This window comes from Gallinula chloropus (genome assembly GCF_964237585.1).
Source record: "Gallinula chloropus genome assembly, chromosome: 2".
In the NCBI taxonomy this organism is placed as follows: domain Eukaryota; kingdom Metazoa; phylum Chordata; class Aves; order Gruiformes; family Rallidae; genus Gallinula; species Gallinula chloropus.
This window is the reverse complement of record NC_140086.1, coordinates 13,651,726-13,677,566: the sequence shown is the minus strand read 5'-3', so window position 1 is coordinate 13,677,566 and position 25,841 is coordinate 13,651,726. Positions and strand designations below refer to the sequence as shown.

The 25,841-nt window shown below is 44.6% G+C and overlaps 1 protein-coding gene and 1 long non-coding RNA gene across 2 annotated transcripts in view; both read right to left on the bottom strand.

Moving 5' to 3' along the window:
• Positions 1–424: 424 nt before the first annotated feature.
• On the bottom strand, positions 425–3,087 carry LOC311205646. The gene is made up of 3 exons (XR_014618166.1): positions 2,669–3,087; positions 953–1,043; positions 425–507 (listed from the first exon to the last, which is right to left on the bottom strand). It is a non-coding gene; the product is annotated as an uncharacterized lncRNA (long non-coding RNA).
• Positions 3,088–7,002: 3,915 nt separating this feature from the next.
• ATAD2 (ATPase family AAA domain containing 2) overlaps positions 7,003–25,841 on the bottom strand; it is a gene marked incomplete at its 5' end in the record, with an annotated part of 31,438 nt that continues 12,599 nt past the window's right edge. The window contains 20 exon segments of the mRNA XM_084280257.1: positions 7,003–7,220; positions 8,496–8,624; positions 9,982–10,082; positions 10,760–11,133; positions 12,308–12,461; positions 12,558–12,680; positions 12,966–13,125; positions 13,371–13,567; positions 13,701–13,833; positions 14,294–14,479; positions 15,353–15,536; positions 16,407–16,533; positions 17,365–17,679; positions 20,115–20,205; positions 21,188–21,347; positions 21,582–21,670; positions 22,357–22,531; positions 23,731–23,846; positions 24,070–24,177; positions 24,843–24,942. Coding sequence (XP_084136383.1) covers positions 7,179–7,220; positions 8,496–8,624; positions 9,982–10,082; positions 10,760–11,133; positions 12,308–12,461; positions 12,558–12,680; positions 12,966–13,125; positions 13,371–13,567; positions 13,701–13,833; positions 14,294–14,479; positions 15,353–15,536; positions 16,407–16,533; positions 17,365–17,679; positions 20,115–20,205; positions 21,188–21,347; positions 21,582–21,670; positions 22,357–22,531; positions 23,731–23,846; positions 24,070–24,177; positions 24,843–24,942 — 3,064 coding nt within the window. The 3' untranslated portion in view covers positions 7,003–7,178.

The following is a 25,841-nucleotide window of genomic DNA, read 5'->3' as shown; positions in this document are numbered from 1 at the left end:
ACCCCAATTTCCAGCACCTAAGAGACCTCTGTGTCTGTCAAGCTTTGCTGAAATTTGCCTATAGTTACTGGAGACAGTGGGAAGGAAGGAGAACATCAGTTGTAAAAAAATAAATTGTGATGAGCACTGAAACATGCTACTTGTACCTGGAGTGCACAATTGGATTGGGTAAATTGCAGCAGTACCCTAAGTACATTAAAGATTTATTTTACTCAAGTCATTCTCATTGTTTCATCTTTGAACTGTGTTTGAATTTCCCAGCAACCATTCTCTACCAGCATGGAACACATTTGTGAAGAGCCTTTCGCTGCCCAGGTGAAGCCAAAGCCCTCTGTGAAGCTGGAGCAATCTTCTGCATGGCCACAAGAAAATCCTTTGCTGCTATTTTAATAGAAGCGACATCGAGCTGCAGTTTCTCGTTACTTCTGTATATCTGAGGATAGCGGCGGCGCAAAGCGCAGAGGGCAGCTTCAGCACATAAGGATTTAATATCAGCACCGCAGTACCCTAAGAAACAAGACAAAAGCCAAAGGGGACATCAGTCTCAGGCAACACACCACTCAAGGCCAAGGTTTCTGAAGTGCAGTGCTGAAAGGCTTTGCATGCAGCCAAAAATCAACAGGCTAACAGAGCACTCCAAGAGGTACAGCACTGAGGAGAAGTTCTGTTACGTAGCTCACAGCCTGCTATCCCACACTTATGAAGGAATCTCCTCAGCGAAGCTTTGCTCCTGAGGAAGATGCACCAAACCCATTCAATGAGAGAATTTGTTCTGAGAGACAAAAAGAATTTTTACGGAAAGAAAAGAAGCACCCAACTGCTCCCATGGCGTGCCAGGTGCCTCGCTGCTGTGCTGTGCAGCAAGGTGCAAGAGCCTGGGTACTGCCAGGTATAAGCTTGGATTCCTTTGGACTCAGCCACACACAGGGGCTCACTTTGTTTTCAAACTTACCAACACATTTGTCAGCTAGCTCTTCCAGAAACAGGCCTGATGGCTTAGGGCTCCAATCTCGTGTGTGAATCTCAAAAATCTCTTTTCTAGCCTGGAAAGAAAATGGTTGTGTTTTGTCCTAAGGTTTCTCTTAAAAAAATACCAAACCCAAACCAACACAAAATCCTCACATTAATACAAATACTTGTCTTATCTGCTTCTAAGTATTTTAAAGTTCAGATAGTATGGTCTCTACTTTTTCTAACTGGAAATGTTATAGTTCTCAATGAAAGATCAAATTGAGACAGCTAGCTAATCGAGACATTCCGTCTTACTGCCACAGTCAGAATCGCAGGTATTTGGTACTCCATCTGTAACAATGGGGTGTCACTTGTGTCCAAGTTGTGCAACTCCGATTTTCACCTTAACCCCTCTGGAATAGCGCGCGGTTACCCTGGGGAGCCATCTACTGGGCATTCCTGTCTAGGTCTAAATTCCCGGTTGTACATCATTTGTAGACACGCTGCCTTCTGCACTTTCTACTAACTGATCACCCCTTCCTAGGATTGCACGGGGATCTGCCCTTTCCAAGCGATTAAGTCCTCCAGCCCAACAGGCTGCCCTCTGGGTTAGGGACCAAGATGTGCAATGGTTGCCAGTGGTTAGAAACACACCAGGCCCCCAGTAGCCCTCAGATTCTTTTTCATTTAACAGTATCTGTTCCCCTCCAGACAATGACACTCTCCAAACGTATTCTGTCTCCGACTCCTTAGGAATACAGCTAAAATCTTTTTTCAATTTAGCTAATTCAGAAGCCGAATATGGAATTTCTTTAGTAGTAACTTGAGGAAATTCATCCCCATCATCCTCGTATTTGAATTCAGTTTGGACCAAGGGTCGCAAAAAACTGGTGGGAACATCCAATTTGTCCAATCTTAGTTTTGCCTCCTCTAATTCCTGATGGGCGTATTCAGTCTTTTTCTCAGGAGGTCTAACATTCTCCTCACCTGTAAGATGTTGTTCTTTCAGAATAGATTGCAAGTAATTTGCCTGAGTTCTCTGCCCTGCCAATTGTTCCTTGCAAGGACTGTACCAAATCCTGTAGAGATTGTATAATCTGTGATTCAGCTGTGCACTGGTGATCTCTAGATTCTACAGCTGCAACCATGCTTGCACCCAGCATGGCACAGATGACTGATTTTCCTTTTCTGGACTGTAACTTGGCATCCTTTTGTAAAGCACTGTTTCGGTCTGTCACACTCTGCAAATTACACCAACTTCTCTGTGCTCAGTACATGCCTGGTACAGAAGGGCAAGCAACATGGTTCTCCAAGAGATTATACAAAACATTTTCACCCAGTTCAAACAAGGCAGAGTGGTCATCTCAGAGAGGTACACATGAAAATTTCCACAAATTAAGTTTCTACAAATTACACAAGCAAGTTTCTACAAAAGGGTCTACTCCTTACATCCCTGAGAGGTACACGGGTAAAGGAAAGTGAGTGAAAATGCGGCACTCTCACTTCAGGCCATCCTGTCCATGATGCCAATTAGATGTTCTGATCCAGAAAGGCATGGTCTGGGGAGATTCACTGTTATTCCCAGAGTGAGATTAAGACACAAACAAGGTCAGATGCCATAAAGAAAAGAAGTTTAGTAGTTATGTCAAAATTTGCAGAGATGCAAGAAAGAGAGAGAAAGACAGGGAAAAAAGAAAAGTAAAGGTGCTATAGCTACCATCACAGTGCTGCGGCATCTTGTCAGTCAGAACTGAATTCACATCAGGTGGGGAATTCCATTTGATGCTGATTGTCACGGATCTTTTCTTGAGGTGCACTGCTCCTCTCCATTCTGTTGAGATAGTGGTCGCTCAAGATAGCGGTAGTAGCAGGAAGTGCAATATTTCAGCAATGCTGAGACAGACATCCATTGGTACAAACATCCACTGGCACAGACATCTGTTGGTCCGTTGGAACAAGCATCCATTGGCACAGACATCCGCTGGTCCGCTGATACAGACATCCATTGAGACAAACATCTGTTGAGGCAGACATCCATTGAGGGACATGGCCCTTCACACAGTGTCAGTGAAGCTGCTCCGGGCGCACCGAGATGGAACTTCTTGACTCTCCTTCCCGACTGACGAATCAGGCGAATCTTCCTCCGCCCTGAGGCGACCAAAGCCGCGCACAGGATCCCGGCTTCGCAGCTGGCACAGGGCGGAGGAGGGAAGGACGGGCAGAGGAGAACGTCCGCGCACTCCAACGGCTGTCACCCCCCTGCGGGCCGGGCCGGGCCGGCTGCGGGGGGGCAGCGCGCAGCAGGCCACCTCCAAGCTACCCCCCGGCTCTGCCCCCGCCCTGACTCGCCCCGCTTGCTCACAGCCCGCCGCCCCCGGCAGGCGATAGTCCCCGCCGCGGGGACAGCGCCGGCAGCTCGCCCGCCGCCGCCAGACAAAAGCCAGGGGGGCGGGGCGCGGCAGGCCCACCGCGCCCACCCCGCGGGCGGCGGCGGGGCGGCAGCCCCCGCCTAGCCCGGCAGCCCCCGCCTGGCCCGCCTCGGACTGCCCGCCCCCGCCGGCCAGGGGCCGCCCTTGCCCCGGGGAAGCGAGAGCGCTGCCGCTGCCCCGGCCCCGCCAGGAGAGCGCCTAGCCAGCTCCCCAGGGGCGTGAGCGGGCTTGCGGGGGAACGCCTCCCGGAGGGGTCGCCCTCCCGCCTCCCGGCGCCGAGAGCCCCCTACTCCGCCCGCGCCAGAGCCAGAGCCGGCGGGAGACGCGAGCCCCTACCTGACGGCGCCGCTCCGCCTCGCCCCCTCAGCCCGCGCCGCCTGCCCGCCCGCCCGCTCGCCGCCTTCGCTCATGGCCGCGCCGCCATCTTGCGTTTCACAAACTACGGCACTTCTTTTGGGGCGGGGGGGCGGCGGGTGAGCCGGGAACTCCCAACGCCGCCGGCCGCCCGACCCTCGCCTCGCCGCCGTTCGCAGCACCCACTAGCATCCTCCCGACGCTGCCCCAGGGAGGGTGAGCTGGGAGTCCAGGCAGCCACGACCGCTGCCTCAGCCTCCCCGGCAGGGAGCGGAGGCGGAGCCGTTCCGCCGCCGCCACGCCCGTCAGGCGGCGGACACCAGCCACAGGGCGGCCCGGCCCGGCCCGGCCCCGCCCCGCCGAGGCGGCGTGCGGCTGCCCCCGGGGCCGCAGCGCCTCAGCCGGGAGGCCACCGGCGTCTCCTCGCCTTTCGGGCAGTTGAGGTGCCGGCGCGCAGCGGCGAGGCGAGGGCGGGCGGGAGAAGTCAGGCCGGGAATTCCGTGGTGGCAGCGGCGGCCTGGCAGCCCGCTCCCTCGCCACCAACCTTCGGCTCCGCCCAGAGCCTCCCGCCACGCACCCGCTCGATCTTTAAGGACAGCGGTGTCGTCTCGGGCCCCGGGAAAGGTTTTTCTCCGATGCCAGCCCCGAAGTTTCCCTCAGGCGCGCCGATCTGTCGCCGAGGGAGGGCATCGCCGCAGGGTCCAGACCCCCAAACCAGCACAGAAGTAACGGCTCTTAGGAAAACCCCCACAGACGCCCTCCCTTTTCCTTAGGAACTTCGGAGAAAGGGGATTTAGCCGCTACTTAGCTGTAACTCCGGCCGTGTACTTCTGAGAGACGTGTCTACATTCCGTTTTCTTGCATTGCTGTTCGCCATCGGGGTTCAGGCACTTAAATATTGGTGTTTTCCTGAGAAAGAAAGATGTGGCTTCTGGGAACCCTTACAGAGCTAACCGTTAACAGTTGGTCCTGGAAGATCCATGGTACTAAAATCCCAACAACCTCTAGGATCCTGATCCAGATGAGTGGTAGGGAGGGTTTGAGAAAAGCTTTGAAGGGCAAAAGTTTTGATTCCTGGAAGGCTTCTGGTTCCTCACTGCCACAGACAATCCAGTCCAGTTTTTCTAAGTTAGGTTGGGGAATGCAGCCATGCATTTGCTGGGACCCCCATGGTCCCATCAAAAATAAGCAACAGCAACCAAGGTTAGGGAAAAATATGTTAATTCCTTTATTTCCAATAAAAAATACATTGAAATGTGAAATTTCCAGCTCTTTTTATTGCTTCTGAGCTTGCCTTTGCTGTATAACCAATACACCAAGAGTAGGACAGGCTGCTCTCACACAGATCTTAGGTTAAAGTTTAAGACTTAGGCAGGTATTAGGCATAAGGTTGTGAACAGTCAAAACTGTTCCATAACTAATTAAAGAGAGCAGGGGGAAAAAAGTGATATTTTTATTAAAACTCATCTATATGATACAGATAAAAGAAAAAAAGAACACACTAACAAAATGTTTGGACAAACACTAGAAAGAGACAAACACCCTCAAACAGAGGCAAGAAACCAGACACACACAGAGGGATGGTACAGTTTGGCATTCAGTGTTGCCAGACCTTGTGTACATGAGGTGACATAACACAATGGCAACGTTTCGTGCCACATACTCCATCATAACTGACAGAACATTTTATTCTCATAAAATAGACTTTGTCTGTGTCATTACCAATGTGAAGAAAAAAACCTTTAAAGTTAACCCATAAGTTTTCTCTGCTGGCTTGAAGAGGCAGACCTTTGCTCTTACTTAAATGTATTTATCAACATACTCATTTTTATGGAATAAATAGATAAAATTTGCTCCAGGTTTACAATTTAATTCATCTACTAGCCACCAAGCTTGCAGCTAAGAATTTGTATTAAAAAGCTGTTCTCCAGTATAAAGATTGCCCTTATTACAAGCGGGATAAAACTTTACCTTAGAAAGTTGCAGTAGTAAATTTTGCTTTGTTTCAAGTTAGTTTTTGACAGGCTAAAATCTGTCATAGCAAAAGTTCTTGGGTTTGTGGAAAGAGTGTTTCTCCGACACTTTCTGTGAATAGCCCTTGAGGTGCTAACATGGAGTAAAAATCCCAACTAAACCCAAACACCTCTACGCTGCAGAAAGAGGTTCCTAAAGGAGTTACTTTTTCTATACCAAATGAGATTTGGTTTTAAACTTCCATGTAATATGCAATGGACTGTACAGCACCATGGACTACTTAAAAAAAAAAAAAACCCTTGTTCCCACAAGCTGGAAAATAATGATGTTTACAAAGTTTTCACAGAACCACAGAATGATAGGGGTTGGAAAGACCCTCTGGAGATGACTAGTCCAATGCTCCTGCCAGAGCAGGATCACCTAGAGCAGGCTGCACAGGCCAGCATCCAGGAGCGTTTTGAGTATCTCCAGAGATGGAGACCCCTCAACTTCTCTGGGCAGCCTGCCCCAGTGCTCTGCCACCCTCACAGTAAAGACATTCCTCCTCATGCTGAGGTGGAACTTCCTGTAGTCAAGTTTCTGCCCATTGCCTTTTGTCCTGTCACTAGGCACCACCGAGGGAGAGAATTCAGGACTAAAGCTGAGCCCTGGAAGAAAAGAGGGATGCAGGATTTTTTTTTAAGGTTTGGGTTTATTTCTTGATTTTGGACTCTAATCTGATTGGTCATAAATTAATTCTCCTCAATTGAATCTGTTTGGCTTGTGACAGTAATTGGGGAATGATCTGCCGTTATCTTCACCACAACCATTTTGTTCTATTTTCTCCCCCTGCCCCGGGTCTTCTCTGCTCTAGGCTAAAAAAAAAAAAATCTCAAGTCCCTCAGCCTTTCTCAGTAAGAGACAAGTTCTAGCCCCCTTAAATCATCTTGGTAACCCTTTGTTGCACCCTTGCCACTACATCCCTGTCGTCACCAGGGCAGAGTAGAGGGGTACACTATCCCTTCCTCCAAGTCCTTGATGACCATCTTGAACAGGGTTGGACCCTGGACTGACCCCTGAGGAACACCACTGGCTGCAGGCCTCCAACTGGACTCTGTGCCACTGATCACAGCCTTCTGAGCTCCGTCTCTCAGCCAAGTTTCAATCCACCCCAGTGTCCATTCCTCTAGCCCACATCTGCTGACCTTGCCTATGAGGATGCTGTGTTCTCTAATTTTAAAGAGAGGTTCTGCAATTCTCTGAGAGATGTTCAGATCTGCAGCATTCCAAAAGCAATCACACCAGTATGTCATATATTAAATATATATTTGATGAAAAAACGAAAAGCAGCTAAAGGACTTTGAGCTTTCCTAATAAATTTTAAGATGTATTTGTTTAATATATGTGGAAGTAACATTTATTGAATTTTGCAGAAAAAACAGCATGCAGCGAGAAGAAAACATCAGAGTGGAAGAATGCTGAAATCAAGTATCACCGCACATGACTGAAGGCTTTAATTTCTTTCTTCATTTCCTAATAAAAAGAAAAGACAAACCATCAGTCTGCATGAACAAAAGCTTCAGAACCCTGTTTATTTCTTCATGAAAGGAATAATCTGTACGTACATGCAACTGTTAGCAATATTTAGCAAATACATGTGCTGCTACCACCACATCTTTCTTTACCCACTAGCTTCAAACACAACCTTCTGTGTCCAAAACAGACAAGAGAGACGGTATGGATGTGTATCAAGGGACTATGGATCTTTATCAACAGATGTTCCAACAGGTAGAAAGAGGAGACAGTTCTGGAAAAGCCCCAACTAAATGCTGGAAAAGCTACCTTCTGCACCCTGAATCATTTCTTGTTAAAGACTTATCTCTTCATACATAGTTTGCTCCTGACTGACTTGCAGTGTCACTCTGAATAGGAGATTATTTTTTTTGTTAAAGCTACAGTAGGAAACGAAGAAATCAAGTCTCTCATAATTTAAGCATTAAAAGTGAAGTCACAAAACCTCACAAGCCCCGGGCAGCAGAAATACGTCCTTTCCCATGCTAAACCACATCATTATACTGGATGAGAGATGGCCCTATTTGTCAGGAATGGCATCCCTGAATCCAAAGAATCCTCAGGGCTGCACAATCAGAACAGAATGTCTGGTCTAATTCTTTATCAGATGTGGAAGAAGGGGTCCAGATGACCAGGGCCAAAGAGAAGAGACTTCCTCTTTTTTAGGCAGGCTGAGAGGTAGAAGGAATTTTCTCTCTTCTTGGGGACAAGCAGCCGAAGGGCAAATGGATTCAAAGATCTTGAATCTGAAGACTCATATCCAACCTATCTAAATTGACTCAGGGCTGTGAAAGCCTGACTGGGACCATGGGTGCCTCTGGACAATTTCTGGTGAGTTCTGACAAGTCAGAAGTCCTCTCTTAGAGGAAGAGATCAAATAATGTGACTATTAAACTATCAGAGGCGGAAACCTCCCACTATGTCAAATTAAAGATGCTCAAAAGGTCCTGGAGAAGGAGTACTGACAGACTGAGGTTAACTGCTGTGGGGGTGGACCCACTGTCTTCCAGTTCAAACTGTTCCCTGTGAAAATTGCCAACGACTATGCCAAGTACAACAGTGGTTTTGCAATACAGATAAATTCCTTCAGAGTGAAATGAGAGAGTCTAACACAGGCAACTAAGCAGTGAAGAGTAATGCTAGGTAAGTGCCATGTCCAGAGCGCACACACATGCAGGCGTAACTCACACGTGCTTAACAGTGATACAAAGTGCTGTAAGACAAAAAGATAATCACCTTCACTAATTGGGTTTTGTTGTAATCCTCCCGATGTCGGTAAATGCACTGACCAAGAACAGCATACAGTTTTTCCAAGTGAAAGACGCTGAAGTTTGTAGTTACCATGGTGGCAAAAGTCAACAGTTGCTGAAGAAAAAATGGAAACACCTTTAGAATAGCACAAAATCCTCTGAATAGGCTCTTTATGCATATTCTCAGAAACAGTAACAATGCAAGTGACATCCTACATTTCCTACTGCTAAATAAAACATGAGTGATCCTTCAGAGAACAGATTAAATACCACACAAGATTTGACTGGAGAAAAGGAGCTACTTTTTCATACTTCAGAGAAAAGGCTAACATTTCAGACAGTATTTCATTACCACTCTGGCTATGCCATCAACAATCCTAACTAAAAATCAGCTGTTTCCAGAGCAGCGCGGAATGACACACCACCACTTTGTCACAGAGTTGCTGCCACAGCAAAGCCCCTGTTCCATGTAGCAAGAGAAACTGTTGCTGCAAGGCAGGGTGCTGCAAAACAGATCTTTGGCAGCCAGGCTACAGATCTTCTAGATAGGGCCATGCACCATGGGTGCTCCCCTTTACCCACTGGCTGAACATGCATCGTGCCTATAACTCTGCTGGCAGAACACACTGCTCAAGGGTCTGAAGCAGTGCAGGGAGCAAAGCAGCAGCAGCACCTTCTTCCACTGCAGCAGCTGTTTAGCGTTGGTGTTGTGTGAGGCTGTGAAGATGGAGTTAAAGGAACAGCCATAGGAAATGAAAACATCACTGCCTCACAACTGCCTGTCATCAAACGCTGCTGCATTCAGATCCACTAGCACCAAAGGTCAGCATTGCCTTCAACTTCATTTCACACAACCTGGAGATAAGGCATACAACCCCCCCACAGCATGCTTTCAGCTGCTGCAGACGGGAAAGGTCAGATATGATCTGGAACAGGCTGCCCAGGGAGGTCATTGAGTTGGGTAGATGAGGTGCTCAGGGATATGGTTTTGTAGAGGACAGGTATGGTTGGACTCGGTCACCTCAAAGGTCTTTTCCAACCTAGTGATTTCTATGAGTCTGTGGTTCTCTGTTAAGTGCTTGATTTAATGTCATCACCACTAGAAATAAGGGGCCTTTTCAGGTTCTTAATACATGGGAAGATGCAAAACCCACACCCCCAAATCCATCATAAAAACTGCTGAAACAGGAATAACCAACAGTACAAGTAGGTTGCCAGTGGGCTATTTTAAACAAGCTCTTTAAAATGAAGAATTAGGAAGAAAAGCCAGTTCCCCCAAAGAACAGCAGCCTACACCATGTGTGGCAACACAACAGACATAGCCCGTTATAGGCTGAAATATTTCACAAACTCTATATCCTTCCCATAAATTGTTTTCACTGGCACAGGTTAACAACAGGCTTAATTTACAGCTGTCCATGTAGCAAGAATATGTCCCACTTCTGTATTAACAAAATTGAGATTCGACTTACTCTGAGTTCATTGCAATCCACAGTCACTGGCTGTGTGTGAACTCCCACTGCGTTACCGACACGAGAACAGCTCGCAGCAGCCGCACGGTGTACCAACACATCTGGAACAACACATATTGCTTAAGTTGGCATTCTGTTTATCTGGACTACAGTGTCAGTGGAGTATCCTGTACCTGGAATACAGTCTCTCTGCAGGGCCAGAGACAGAACTGCTACCAGTTACTTCTTCACTAACAAGCACTGGACTTTTACTTTCTTTCTGGCAAAAGTCACTGCTCCATCAAAATGATGAACTTGGGCACACATGAAAAGCACTAGAGAAAAAGGCAGGGAAAACCAGAGGAAAAATAGCCTCGCGTTGCCATGACAGTCCTGCAGGGTAACACTCCCAAGTCATGTAGGTTAGGAAACACCCCGTACACTGCAAGCATGAGGATGCAAGTCTTCTGTTCCACAGGTGACTCTGGGGCCACACTGCTTGAAGTACAGCTTTTTAACTTACGCTGCTCATAACTGGGAAGATACTCATACAATAAAAGGAAGTCAAAGGCTGTTTTCCCATTAGATGCCACTTGAAAAACAACCTGCAGGATCAAAAAAACAGCATCTGCAGAAAGACACGACTTGGCCTTTCAGTAGCCACAGGGGCAGCATCCTTATGCAAGAAACACCGTGTGCCAACCATAGAGAGGTATTACAGGAAGAATGGAGCCAAAGAAGGCTGATAAATAGTGTAATCCAAGAGCAACTGAAATGATCCGTTTGGCCTTTCACTTACCACTTGAATCTCTGTCTTCAGAACCTTGTGCTCTTTGGCAACCCCGCATTTCACTCCTCCTCAAGCGTGAACGTTCAGGAAGCACGACACTCTCCTTCTCAGAAGCAGATTTAGCCACCAGAACTTTCTCCCTTTCATTTTCTGCCCCAGATTTAGTTTCTTTACCATTTTTCTGTCGTTCCTGAAGTACAGTCTCATTTTCTTCCATAGAAGAATCCTGAGCGGATTTAACTGCAGTGTGATCCATGTTAGAAAAACATTCTTGTGGAAACTCTTCATCACTGTCCACTTCTTCCGGAATTTGGTTCTCCTTATTGAAGTGACAGTTCCTCCTCTTTGCTGGGATACCTGAAGAGCCTTTGTTCTTGCGTTTTCTGTTTAACTTATCTACAAAGAGGTATCACAAAATGTAATCGAAACATTACCAAAACAGTTCTTCCTTCAAAACCCAGCATCCTTCGTCTTACTGAACTTATAAGAAAAATGATTGCAGCAGCTCAAGTACCATCATCTGTCTCCCTATACGTGTCTAAAGCTCATGAGGTCAATTTGCAATTAGATTTTAAAAACCCAGCTATGGAATTTCATTCCTAAAATCACCAGCTGCAAGATTTTATGAACAGAACATTCTTTCTTTACACAGGAAGTATTACCTCAATGGAGGGTTAGTAACTTAAGTTGCTCACTGTCTTATTATGTGGAGTAAGACAGAGGAACGACAGAGAAGTGTTTGGAGACGAGCCCTTCTTCAACTTTCTCGTGAAGCTGTAAAGTTCAAAAGCTAAACACGCACTGGGTAAAGTTAGACATGATTTGGAGGGAATGTTTGCTGGAGAAAACATTGTCCATGAAGAGTTACCTGATCCAGTTAACCTTGTTTGAAACCAACTTTGCATTTTTACCTCCAAGAAAAACCCACCGTTCCTTTTAATCGTGGAGTACAGTGCAGAGAACATGGGGGAAGTCAGGGACAAACTTCCCAGTCATGCCAGGGAGACCAGGAAACTTCACACCATGTCATGCGTGGTAAAGGAAAGACTTAAAAAGAGAGAGAACAAGCCCCTTTGTTCTTTCCAGTCCTTTTCACAGGGAAAGAGAGGAAATAATGATCTTTCCTTTACCCACCTCTTGTTATTGCTCGCCTGTTATTTTCCCCTTTAATTGGACACGACAGTGAGGGGTGGTGTAGAGTTTAGCATCTGAGGGCAGGGAAGGCAAAAGTGCTGTTTCACATCACTAAAGACTAGTTGAGTGTTCAGAAACTGCCGTGTAGCACACTTCTGACCTCCAGAGGGAGCAATTTAGGAGCCACTAAATGTCAGTTGGGCCATGATGGCCAGTGGCTTTCAATGTCAAGCAACCACAGTACTGGAACTTCATAACCATATTGAATGAATGACCTCTGGATTTGTCTCACATTTTGAGGCAAATTAAAATACTCAGTGCCTCTGGCATGAAAGACCAGGCATCAAAAGAAACCTGTTATGTCACAAGACCAGAGAAGCTGTCAGTGAGACCTTCACCAAGAAAGTGTGAGTAAAATGCAACTTGCCGTTGGACCGAGGTGTACTGGAACATACAGGTGCTGCTGGCATCTTTGTTTTTTCAGTCTCCTTTGGGTCTGTTTTCTTACACCCAGGAACAGACTTCTGCTCTGGCATTACACAGTAGTAAGCTGGAGCGTACTTTGAAGAACTACAACCTTGCAATAAAGAACAGACAGCAAAGGACTGTGTCTTGTCTTGTTGCTTACAAGTCTGAGACAAGTCTTAAAATCCTTAGTGTCAAAAAAACATACCTCTTTTCTGACGAGATTCTTTAATTTCTTCACACTGCTGCTCAAATTCTTCATCCATTTCTTCCCTCACCATCGCATACGCAGTATCTCTTAACATACAAGCTCTGTGCCTCATGACACGATCTGCAATTTTACAGTCAGAACTGAGTATTTTCTAACAGCTGATGAAATCCTTAACTTTGATTACTTAGAAAGATTCTACTCTTTTTCTAGGTATGTTCTGGAAGGTTATCTCGGTGACTATTTTCAGCCCAGGAAGATAAAAGTTAATTGTCAAAGCAAAGGCTGCCTGGCAAGAAATGCTCGCTCTGGATTTTTAGAAGGAACTAATCCCAAGTCCATGGACAATATTTACAAATGTACTGATTTAAATTTTTTTCCAAATTAGGGATAAAAATGCATCCTCACCTCCAGGGTCTTTATCGGGGTTGTACTCTAAGGCATTACTGCAGATCAGATCGATGTCTTTTAGAAAATCTCGTGCAGTTAGGTACTGGTGTGAGTCAATCTTAGAAAGAACTACTGACAGGTCCATGGGCTGTTTAATAACTGCTTCATAATCAGGTACCTACAAATGAAATGCAGGACATTTGAGAAGGAATCTGGGACTTTCAGTGAACACTCAAAGAACAGACATGTGAGAGCCTCAGGAAGCCAGCAAAGTAAATGCGAACATCACTTCCTGCTTCCTTGAAAATCAGAATAGTATGGCCCTGGAAACAAAGACAAACCTTCCTAATAAAGAGCACACAAACACTGAGAAATACAACTGCACAAAAAATGCTGAACACACAGAGACCAACACTAGCTTACCTCCTCTGGGTCAACAGGCTTTGTAAATGCTTTGAAACGCCTATCAGTGGCAAGTCTGTGAGTCACGTCCCTTAAGAAAATCCTAAGTTCCCGCAATGTATCCTCCTCCTTTTCCTCCAGCTGTTCCATTTCTGCCTCACTCAGTTCTCGAGGCTTCGGTGGCGGTGCTACAGGCAGTACTTCCAATGGCCGCAAGGCTTAAATGAATCAGAAACTCTTATTCAATTCATGTTACTCCAAGACAAGCCTGTGAAAAGTTATTGATAGAAAAACACCACAACGCAAAAACTCTACTACAGTAGCTGCATTTAATATGTAGACTATCCTCACCTGCATTGTTCTTTGATGCAGGAGGTTTGGCAGCCTGATTTACAATTAGGTCTTCAAAAAACCTTCTTCTTTCTCCCTCATCAGGCAACTGGACTTTGAAAACTTCATCAACATCAATAAACAGTTCTTGTATCTACAGCATGAAGAGAAAAGGTATTTCAGATACAAGGCCACACACACTCATACTCTATTCCAAACAGATGAGTGCCTTTCTCAATCCTAAATTATCATCTGACTTAAGAGAAAAGGTGAGAAGCTTTCCCAGTCCCATTTCAAGCACTGTATATTCTTGACTAATATTCATACCTAACCATCTTGAACTCACAGGAGTTCTCGTCCAAAGTAAATGGACACATCTGCCAAATAAGCACAAGCGTGTGAGAAGGGGGAAAAAGTAGTTGGGTCAAAGTCAAGCCCTTTGCTCAGAAAACACTACAGACAAATGCTTTCAGCATTTTTTTATCTAAGCAGATTTTAAGAGATCTGGCTAGGGTGCCCGAGTAATAACAGGATGCATTTGTTTAAGTACTCCAGTGCCTCGAGGAGGCACATGAGAGCAGAAAATTGAATAGAGAAAGTATTGACAGCAATACCTCTTTTGGGAGATCCGTGTAACACACGTCAGATGTTGCGAGCAGCAGAACTGGAGCAAACGTTGGGATGTTCTGCAGTAGTGTTGTAAAAGTCGTTTTCAGCGTAGCTCCAACAGCTTCCCACCACAAATGGATGTGTGGGATATAAATTATACTTGGTGCTGTTCTTTGAGCTTCTCGCATCAACTGGTAAAATGAAAGCTTAGGTAAGAAGACTGAGCCATTTGGAACAGGCTTATAAGTAAAGAGGGATCAGTCAGACTCTCCTACTAAATAGGAGTACACAAAAGCCAAAACACAAAACCAAACCACCAAGAGAACAACTCTCCAGCCCGAAGGTAGGTGCAACTGTAACATAACACAAGAGGAATTGTGCCTTTTACGTGACAAAGGAGTATCCAGTCATGTAAACTTGCATAGCTCTCAAATGCTACTACCAAAACGTCAAGCTAGTTTAATACAGTGATGCCCAGCAACAAAATGGATCTCCTGCCTAGAAGGAAAACAGCATGAAATCTGCTTCTGTTTAATTTGCTCAGTTAAGAAAATCATACCAGTGTACCAGTCGAAGTGTTTGGTGAATGTCAAGGCTTTTACTGCATATACTACAGCAGTAGGAGCTGTTAAAAAAAGAAACACTGCAATCTCCCCAAAACCTTGATTGCCTTCTCATTAAATTTAATTAAAAAGGCTCTAAAGACAGCAAGACAGGCAGTCAGGCTGATGCAGAGCCATCTACTGGGAGCACAGAGCTGGAAGAAGCAATGAAAACTGTCTGTGTCCCACCGAGATGGGCAGGATTTCTTGCCATAAAGAGGACTTTATTAGCAGCACCTCCCAGCTTCCCAAGCTGCTAGCAATCTCCTGATGGTTTCACCTGGAATGGCACATATGGCCATGATCAGTATCATTCGATCTCAGGGAAAGGTGGATTTCCAGGTAGAAGTGAACCGAACAGCACATACAAACCAGGCCACCTCCATTAACAATGAATGTCACTTACTTTACTAGTTTATAGACAGCTTGTGAACCCTATGAGCTTAAAAAGAGAAGAGGTACCTGTGCACATGTTTCTTCTGGTGATGTGATGCCAGCAAACAACACAGACAGGTCCAGCGTATAAACGGGAAACTTCTCCAGGGCATGTATTACTGCAGGTGCCAAATGAGAAGCTTGCCCGTATCCTGGCTCTCCAACTAGTAAGAACCGTGGCCTGAAAGATGTTGGCTGGTAATAAACATTTCTAGAATAAGGAAGAGGAAAGAAGTTTCAGAGTGAAGTGATGAACTAGAGCCAGAGACATCAACGGCTTCTCCCAAACCTCCTTTTTTGGTAAATATTCTCTATGTTCCAAGCACGTAACAAGCTGGTCTGTGATCAGGAAGACTTTCAAAACCCATTCTCTTACAAACTCATACCATACCTCCCCTACAAAATCCCACCAATCCCCAGCATGCCTGCTATTTGCTTGGCTGGGTGAAGGAACAGCTCATAAACCACACAGGGGGACTGTCCAGCTCAAATACACACACACACACACCAGCTGGCGAGTAACCTGACATGGGGCAGAACAACACTTGCTCAGTACACGCCTGTCTGGATCTCTTCACCACCCATACACCCCAATTTCCAGCACCTAAGAGACCTCTGTATCTGTCAAGCTTTGCTGAAATTTGCCTATAGTTACTGGAGACAGTAGGAAGGAAGGAGAACATCAGTTGTAAAAAAATAAATTGTGATGAGCACTGAAACATGCTACTTGTACCTGGAGTGCACAATTGGATTGGGTAAATTGCAGCAGTACCTTCGTACATGTAAGATTTATTTTACTCAAGTCATTCTCATTGTTTCATCTTTGAACTGTGTTTGAATTTCCCAGCAACCATTCTGCACCAGCATGGAACACATTTGTGAAGAGCATTTGTTGTGCACAATACTGTCCAAGATGCCAGAGACAGAACCAAGCTCAGCAGGTCAGATTCTTCTGGACAGTACAGCAACAGAAACTGAGAAAAAGAACTGACCCAACAGTAGCAACAACAACAAACTTAATCAACTATTGGCTTATACAACCTCCACATTAAAGTGTCGGAAGATGAGCATAAACATTTACCTGCTAAGACAGAGCAACTGTCTCTCTTCTCTTCTGGGCATTTTATGCCTTGTCATGTCTTCAAAGATTGATGGTGATTCCTCATCACTGTCAACTCCATAATTTCTTAAAACAAGATTTAACCCGTCTGAAAGACAAGGGAAGTTCATTAACTTTCCTGAATAGCCCCTACAGAAGGGAAATTCAGTTACCAATCCCCTAGCCCCTCTATTCTTATTCTGCTGGTGGATTTCTGCCTCCATTCTATCAATGCAAACCCATCTCCCAGATCTACTCTACTTTTCCAGAGATTAGCATAAATTGTTAACAAATCTCCATTGCTCCGGAGTGGAGCAAGTTTACAGACTCTCACCAACTAAAAGACTAAAGCTGCTCAGGGCTGAGGCAGTCACAGGCAGGAGCTCACATCTGCTGGGCAAGCTGAGCCCCAACGCATATACTGCTAAACCATCTGATCTCACGTACACATGTACAGTGTAATCCAGTGTCAGGTTCAAACCCTAGGGTTAAAAATCACGACAGCTAAACCAGCATTTAGCTTAAACCACTTATGTGTGTCTTTTGGTCCTAATATTCTTCAGAGAGGTGTTAGAATCCTTCCTGTAAAAATACCCTTCTCCCCCTAGTTAAATGTTTTGAAAGAGGTACCTTGTACATGAAATCTTAGATCCATATTTACAACTGAGAAATATGATGTTAGCTACTGTCAGAAACAGGATGCTCAAGTGGAGAAGACTGTTCTCAACCACATATTGTGAGTCATTCACAGCTCCTACCCCGCACTTCAGTTTAGAATCCAGAATAAAAACTGGGCACGATATTCCTGAAATAAAGGTGTGCCTGTGCCTATTATAAAATTCTGCTGCCATTACACTGGAGAGGTTGGTGTATGTTGATTGCACAAATGAGCAGCTTTTGCTTTGGCAGAATTTTAAAGAAGTGAATGCTACTGTTGTACCTTGTTGTTGGTCCTTCCGTAGTGCAAACTCTGTGTGGGGAAATACTCTCTCCAAGGCCTGTAAAATCCTTGCTAGGGAGTTTTCAAGCAGTGGTTTTGAAATAGAGGATAGTGCCCGCCCAGGTGAAGCCAAAGCCCTCTGTGAAGCTGGAGCAATCTTCTGCATGGCCACAAGAAAATCCTTTGCTGCTATTTTAATAGAAGCGACATCGAGCTGCAGTTTCTCGTTACTTCTGTATATCTGAGGATAGCGGCGGCGCAAAGCGCAGAGGGCAGCTTCAGCACATAAGGATTTAATATCAGCACCGCAGTACCCTAAGAAACAAGACAAAAGCCAAAGGGGACATCAGTCTCAGGCAACACACCACTCAAGGCCAAGGTTTCTGAAGTGCAGTGCTGTCCTGGTTTTGGTCAGGATGGAGTTAAATTAATTTGTAACAGCGGATGGAATACTGTGTTTGGGCGTTAAAATGGGAGTAGTGCTGATAACACCCTGATGTTTCTAGTTGCTGTCAGACAGTCAAGGACTTTCTCAGCTCTTCATGAGAGAGGAGGGGCAAAGCCAGGACAGGTGACCCAACTGACCAAAGAGAGTATTCCACGCCAGTTACGTCCTGCCCAGGATATCAGGGGCTGATGGGAGGAAGGCCGAGGGCGGCTCCGGGACGTGCGGTTCTTGGGGGACAGTTGGGTTCTGGGACGGCTCTGGGTGGCACGGCCTGAGTTGTGTGGTTTGGTGAGAAACTGCATTGTGTATCAACAGCTTCATATATTTTTGCTCTAGAGTCCTATTAGCATTGTTACATTGTATCTTTCTGTTATCTTCGTAAACTATCCTTATCCCAACCCACGGGCCTCTTAATTTCTTGGTTTTGGGGTTATTTGCCCCTTCCTTTTCCCTTCCCTTACCTCTTCCCCCCTGCCCTTCCCTTTCCCCTGCTCTTTTCCTTTAAGGAGCAGGCAGCTGCGTGGATCTCGGCTCTCAGCAGGGGTGAAACTACAACAGTCTTTTTGGCGCCCAACCTGGGGCCCGAAAGGTTGGGATAACGGTAGATCTGACCCTGACCCGATTGTAATTAAGTCAAAGTTGTGATAAGTACTTTGGTTTAAGCAGTCTCTGGTCACAATGCTCTGGTATTTACTGATATCGATGATCGTGAACTTGTGCCAGTACTTGTATAAGATTTTGCTGCCCTGTCCATTCTTTGGACAGGGAGGAGTTAATAATGGCAGCTGGTATGGTGGGACTACAGAAAGAAATATCTACGCTGCTTTCTCTTCCTTTGGGCTAAATACAACAGCTCTGGTAACAGTTTTTGAAAACTTCCAATATCCCTGGGATATTCGAACTAGCATTTTGCTGTTGTTATGTTTGGTGAATATGGTTCTGCTTTTGTTCAATATTAAGCAAAGGTTTATGAATACCACTCAAGAGTTTTCTGCCAGGCCAGATAATCACGAGTGGCAGGGTACGTGGCAGAGTATGGGCAACTACCTAGGCACTTTCTCACGTCCGATGTTTTGGAGTTTCACCCCTGAACAGTTACAGGACCCTGATAAAATGACTGCATATCTGAAAAGAAATTGCCATAAGTTTCCCAGAGATGCACAGCTTACTGCACTGTGCTGGGCCCTGGCCCCTATTTACCAAACACTGCTTGATAGCAGGCAGCACTGTCAGAGGGAAAGGGAGGAAAACAGACCAGCAGAGACTGCAGCTGCTGCAACCCCTATGACCAATACTGCAGCTACTGCTACCCCTACAGCAGATACTGCCGGTAAAACAAAAAAAAACCACATCAGTGTCTGTTGCTCCCGTACGAAAGAGGAAATACACAAGGAAAGTTGTTCCTGTAGTGAAGGAGGAGGAGGATGAGGATGAAAGTGAAGCGGGGCCATCTGATGAATGGCAGGATAAAGCTGGGTCTTCTGATGAATGTCAGGATGAAGCAGGGCCATCCAAACCATCTCAGAGTAAGGCAGGGCCATCTCAACCATCTCAGGATGAGGTTGTTGTCACACAATCCCTGTCCCTGAGTGAGCTACGTGAGATTCGGAAAGATTTCAGCCGCCGCCCAAGTGAGCACATCATCACTTGGTTGCTCTGATGCTGGGATCACAGGGCCAGTAGTCTGGAATTAGATGGCAGGGAGGCCAAGCAGTTGGCATCCCTAGCTAGAGAAGGAGGCATTGATAAGGCAATTGGGAAAAAGCCTGAAATCCTCAGCCTCTGGAGGCGACTATTGTCAAGTGTGAGGGAAAGGTATCCGATAAAGGAATACATTACATGTCAATCACCCAAGTGTAACAACATTGAGGCAGTTATCCAGCACCTGAGAGAGTTAGCTGTACAGGAGGTAATTTATTATGATCTGGACAACCCGCAGTTTCCCTCTGAAACTGGCTTTGCATGCAGCCAAAAATCAACAGGCTAACAGAGCACTCCAAGAGGTACAGCACTGAGGAGAAGTTCTGTTACGTAGCTCACAGCCTGCTATCCCACACTTAGGAAGGGATCTCCTCAGCGAAGCTTTGCTCCTGAGGAAGATGCACCAAACCCATTCAATGAGAGAATTTGTTCTGAGAGACAAAAAGAATTTTTACTGAAAGAAAAGAAGCACCCAACTGCTCCCATGGCGTGCCAGGTGCCTCACTGCCGTGCGGTGCAAGAGCCTGGGTACTGCCAGATATAAGCTCAGATTCCTTTGGACTCAGCCACACACAGGGGCTCACTTTGTTTTCAAACTTACCAACACATTTGTCAGCTAGCTCTTCCAGAAACAGGCCTGATGGCTTAGGGCTCCAATCTCGTGTGTGAATCTCAAAAATCTCTTTTCTAGCCTGGAAAGAAAATGGTTGTGTTTTGTCCTAAGATTTCTCTTAAAAAATACCAAACCCAAACCAACACAAAATCCTTGCATTAATACAAATACTTGTCTTATCTGCTTCTAAGTATTTTAAAGTTCAGATAGTATGGTCTCTACTTTTTCTAACTGGAAATGTTATAGTTCTCAGTTAAAGATCAAACTTTTTCTGAGGGCCTGCAGTGAAATAAAAGGCATTGGTGGCTTCCAGTAGGAGTTTCCACAGGTATGAGACCTAAAGGATCTTGAGGAAGAACTTGGAGTCAAACAATTTATCTGCAAACAGAGATTTTTTCAAAGAAAACACTGACAAATTTAGCAAAATTACATGGTGACAGTCTCATTGGTTCATCACATTGACTTTTCTGCCAGTTCATTCAAGAATAACAGCTCCAGCATTACCCTTTAAAGAACAACAACAATTATGCCCCAAACGATTGTCACTTTGTCCAGCTCCCTGTTAAGAAGTACCAGTAAGAACGCCAGATCCCACCATCCAAGATTCTTATAAGTACTTCCCAGGGTACCCGGTCTGAGAACCGTCCAACACAGGTCCAACCACTGTCCATTCATAAACTGAGAACTGAGAGCAGAAGCCCTTCAGGAGAAAGTGTCTGGGTGGATACAGTACATAAACAAACAGGAACTGCTCTGGGAATTAAAACAGTTTAATTCTCTGTGCACCAGCCTTGGTAAAAGTTTTTCCTTTTCTTGTGTGCACATTCCTTTCAAGACAAGATAGCAGTCACTTACAGCTAATGGAGACATTTGCTCTTACTGTCACAGTCAGAATCACAGATATTCAGTACCCCATCTGTAACAATGGGGTGGCACTTGTGTCCAAGTTGTCCAATACCGATTTTCACCTTAACCCCTCTGGAATAGCGCACAGTTACCCTGGTTCTGATATCAAGAAGGACTTTGTCACATTAACACTAAGGTTGAGTTTAAGTTCTGACCTCTTTATCTGGCAAGCTGAAGAGGAACTCTCGATCAAAGCGTCCAGGTCTTCGTAAAGCAGGATCTATAGAATCCAGCCTGTTGGTGGCTCCGATTACCACAATCTCCCCTCTGTTGTCAAAGCCATCCATAAGGGACAGAAGAGTTGATACAATAGAGCTAATGGAAAAAAATACAAGTTTCATTCACTGGTTTAGAACATTTTGTGACATCCTACATGGTCTTCTCCAATGCTGACTCAAAAAGAACAAGCTTTTAGCGATGAGACACTGATTAGCTAAACACTCAATTGAAGACATTAAAAAAATAAATCAATAAGCCAGCACAGGCCCTGTGCTCCTATCAAGCTGAGCGAGTTGCTTTCAATTCTTGTTGAAACAAAGACTGCATTACCTATGAATTTGGTCTTGTTTAGCGGACCGCACAGGGGCGAGGCCGTCTATCTCATCAAAGAAAATAATCGAAGGTCGCATGTGGTAGGCCTAGAATGAAAACACAGGAACACTGAGATAAATAAGCCAGCACTATTTTAAGGAGAAAATGCATGCAAAATTCTGCAGTTGGGAAGTCACGGGAATGAGATTTTTCAGACTAGCATGAGGGATCTCTGTTAATGGAGCTAATGGAGCAAAGGGCACGAGTGGCAGAAGACAGCAGTCTGCGTCAACCCACTGAGACTGGGTGACAGGCAACAACTCCCAGCATGAATTTTTACTGCTATTTCACAATCACTCAGAACAGAGCTGTTACTTACTTCAATTACAGGTTCTGGAAGCAAGCTTCCACTATTAATTTAAACAACTCTGCTTTCAGACCACATCTCTTTCCCTCTGATCTAAAGCCACCATCCACCTCTTGCCTCTTGCAGCCTTTTTTGTGGCTGGTTCTTGCTCTTTTTTTTTGGGGGGGGGGGGGCTGGTGGGGAGTTTCGTGCCTGTAACAGAGGTTTGTTTTGCAAGGTTTTCCCATTTGTTTTATTTATCTTTCCCAATACATGCCAAGATATCATGCCCCTAAATAACCCAGGGAAAAAAGAAACACTGAGAAACCTATTTCAGTTGAAGAAACTGATAAAACACCAAAAAGCAGGGAGTTCTTCCTAAAAATACCAACCACAGAAGATTACAGTTACCACTTGGACAGAACATATGGCACATTTCATCCTCACCTGATCAAACAACAAACGAAGCTGTCGTTCAGATTCCCCCACCCATTTATTCAGGCAGTCAGCACCTTTTCTCATAAAAAAGGCTATTCTCCTGTCACCTCTGCTACATTCATTAGCAAGCGCACGAGCAACCAGTGTCTTCCCAGTTCCTGGTGGACCATAGAACAGACAGCCTCTGCAAAGAAAACAAACAAAAAAAATAACCCCACAAAAAACCCCATTAAATTCACATATGAAAAGAACCCTAGTGGAAAAAGTACCTATTACAACCCCCATCCCTAAATCACACGCTTCTTCTCAAACCAAAACTTTTCATGTATAAGATGTTGGCAACAGCTGAAGAGTGAGAAGGTAAAAGGAGATGGAAGTTCTGGGTTCTGACACAATTTAACAAGGCAGTAAGTGCAATTTATAAAGAGGAGAATGGAGATGTACAAACCTCGAGAACAGATCATAGCATCCCAAAAGGACACTTCCAAAACTGCTGACAAACTAACAGGGGAGGTTACAGCACAGCGGTGCCAAACAAGAACAAACCTTAGCACAAAATCTGAGACTGGGATAATTTAGGAATCACCAGTTCCTTCTTCAGTGACACGCTGCAGAGAAATGCTTGTTTTCACAGAAGGCAAGATCTGACAGTAAAGCATTGCCTTCTCTCTTAAAAAGCTCTAAGTTACCGGATTTGGTCTCCCAGACCATGCACTGCTGATGCTAACAAGGCGCAAGTCTAAGGCTGGGACAGCAATCTGCATTTCCAGATAAATACAGACTTCAATGATAACAGACGGTATGTTGCTGTTTCAAAAAGCATTTTAGTGAATAAAGAAGCCAAATCCTGGAAGGCTTTCTTTCTATTATTTGTAATAAATTCAACGTGACAAAGCAAAGAATTTGAAGTCGTATTTCACTATATTTAGCAGTGTAAAAAGTGTACAGACTCTTATTTTACCCCAAGCACAACCAACACTGCAATGCTGTAGCTGCAGTTCTCAAAGTCATACTTGATCACTTGCAACAAAAGACTCTTTAGAGAGACAAACGGACTTCCAAGCAATGAATTACAGTTGACTACCAGTATAGGATTCCTTCCTGCTTCTAAACTAATCAAGTTGACTTGTATCTAGAACTCAAAACAAAACCACCCCAAGCCCACCTTTTAAAGGTAAGACACTGTCAAAGTATGCTCTTGCCACACAGCTACCTGGATTCTGGACTCTACCCATTTTAAATAAATTCCTTTTTACTACTGCTACAAAAACCCATCAATATTGCTGAAGATTTTGAAGCACGGAAACATACTGATAGCTCAGCTGAATATTCTCCAGAAAATGGGTTAATTAGAATATATAGTTTTTAAACAGCATCTGTTACCTTGGAGGTTGAATTTTGAATCTCTCAAAGACTTCTGGGTAAAGCAGTGGAAAAACGACCATCTCCTTTAATGCTGAAATGTGGTCAGAAAGACCACCCACACCATCAAATCGTACCTAAAGAGGGAGTCAACAGAGCACATTTCACACACTACAGAAAGCTGCAACCTTGACAAGGTTCCATCAGAAATTCTTTGTCAGCACAAAGAAAAGGTCTGGGCAATTTTCAAATTGCTTGAGAGTAAAACTGTAAACCAAGGTACCTGTACACAGCACATTACTGAAAGGTTTCAGAAACACTGGAACCGCCTCGCTGGCACACTGATCTAGCATTACTTACTGAACGATCTATTTGCATCGGATCAATATCAGCCAGGCTTGCTCCAATTTTCATTCGATCCCTGTGAATTCCCGTCAAGGCATCTTTCTGGAAGTTTAGTGGAAGACACCTGATTTGAATTAAGGAGAGAAAGAGGAAGGCATTTGCTAACTTAACATGCAGCTAGAAGATTTTTACTTTTATAATGACAGCAGGTGAATGCAGAAGACCTTATAAATGAGATCAACTTCCTGAAGAGTTAAATATTTGCTCAAACTCGTTTACATTTAATGTCCAAGAGTAAGCAAAGGAAAATGGTCACTCCAGACATGAAGCCAGGTTCACTGACAACTCTTAGCACTTACAAATATCCATAGCAGACCACACAGCACACAGACGAATGCAAGCTTTGAACAAGTAGTTCCACAGATGGAGACTGTTGAACTGGACATGATTTGTGTGATGGAAGAAACCCACCCCCCAAGCACACTGCCATCTGTAAGAGATTTTTTTTCCTCTTCTCCTTGCAAAAAAAGTCACACCCCCAGGGGATACTTATTTCAGAGTGGATTAATAGCCATAAAGGCTGCCCACCACTGCTGGTCCTTCCCAAGTACTTAAGGATCTGTGTGCCAAAAGACACATGTGTCTGAAAGATTCTGGGATGAAAACTTATTTATTAGATTGTTACTGAAATATTTTTTACAAACTCTACAAGGTGAAGCAGATGACACTTCACAGTTAGGTGGATGCACATTCCTCCCAAGCAGATTTCTATTTTCCAGTGTCACTAACCTTAAACTCCTGTTATGGCTGTACTTCCTACGCTGCTCAAAACTCTGTTCATCGTCGTCAGAGGATGTGGAATCACAGCTGTGAACTGCATGTCTCCGTCTGCAAACATTTAAACAAACAAGGAAAACTTTCAAGTACACACTAAGCAATATCACAATTTAAATGAATTCCATCTCAGAATTTACTTTGAGACCTATTAGTTTCCAGATGATTGTACTCCTGATGAATCTCATTTCGAAGCCATTGAATGATTTTCCTTGTGACAGTAAAATTTCTTGTTTCTTAGAAAGATTAAAATGTTTAACTATTTTGCAAAGAAACGGCATAAACAAATGATTCATTTTGGCCAATCTCTCTCACACACATAGAAACTTTCACCTAGTGTTACATCTCCACTCTGTGAAGAGAGAAACCTTCTAAACTGGTTTAAAAAGACAGTTTCATGAACTCCTCCTTCTGTAACTGTCTGCTGTTGGGGATGCTGAACAGAGTACTCTTATCTAGCGAGAGACAGAGTGTTCCATGCTCTTGCTGCTCACAGGATACAAACTCCCTTTGTCATTACTCTGGTAATTTTGAATTTCTTATTTCATTTAGTGTTTTTCTTGTTGAAGGATAATTTCCTACACAAACATTAACTGATTCTAAAGAGAAACCAAAATCAGTATTTGAGTTATTAAACCTTTTTCCAATGAAACATCCACACAGGGTCTCTCTCTAAATTATTTTTAGTTTTAAGAAAGTAACTGGTATCTTCCAAGGTGAGTCTGAGAGCAAAATGTTTTTTCAGAGGGACATTCTGGCTTCAAGTCCAGAAGAAAAGAATTTCAGTTACATCATCTCAGCCCCACCCTCCATAAGCACCTCATCAATGACCACAAATGCTGCATTTGAAATAATTAATGGCTAAAAAAAAGTATGGCCTCCCCCCTCAATACTTGTTTTCCTTCTACCCTTGGACTACCACAGCAGTAACTGTAACATTAATCTGTAATTAC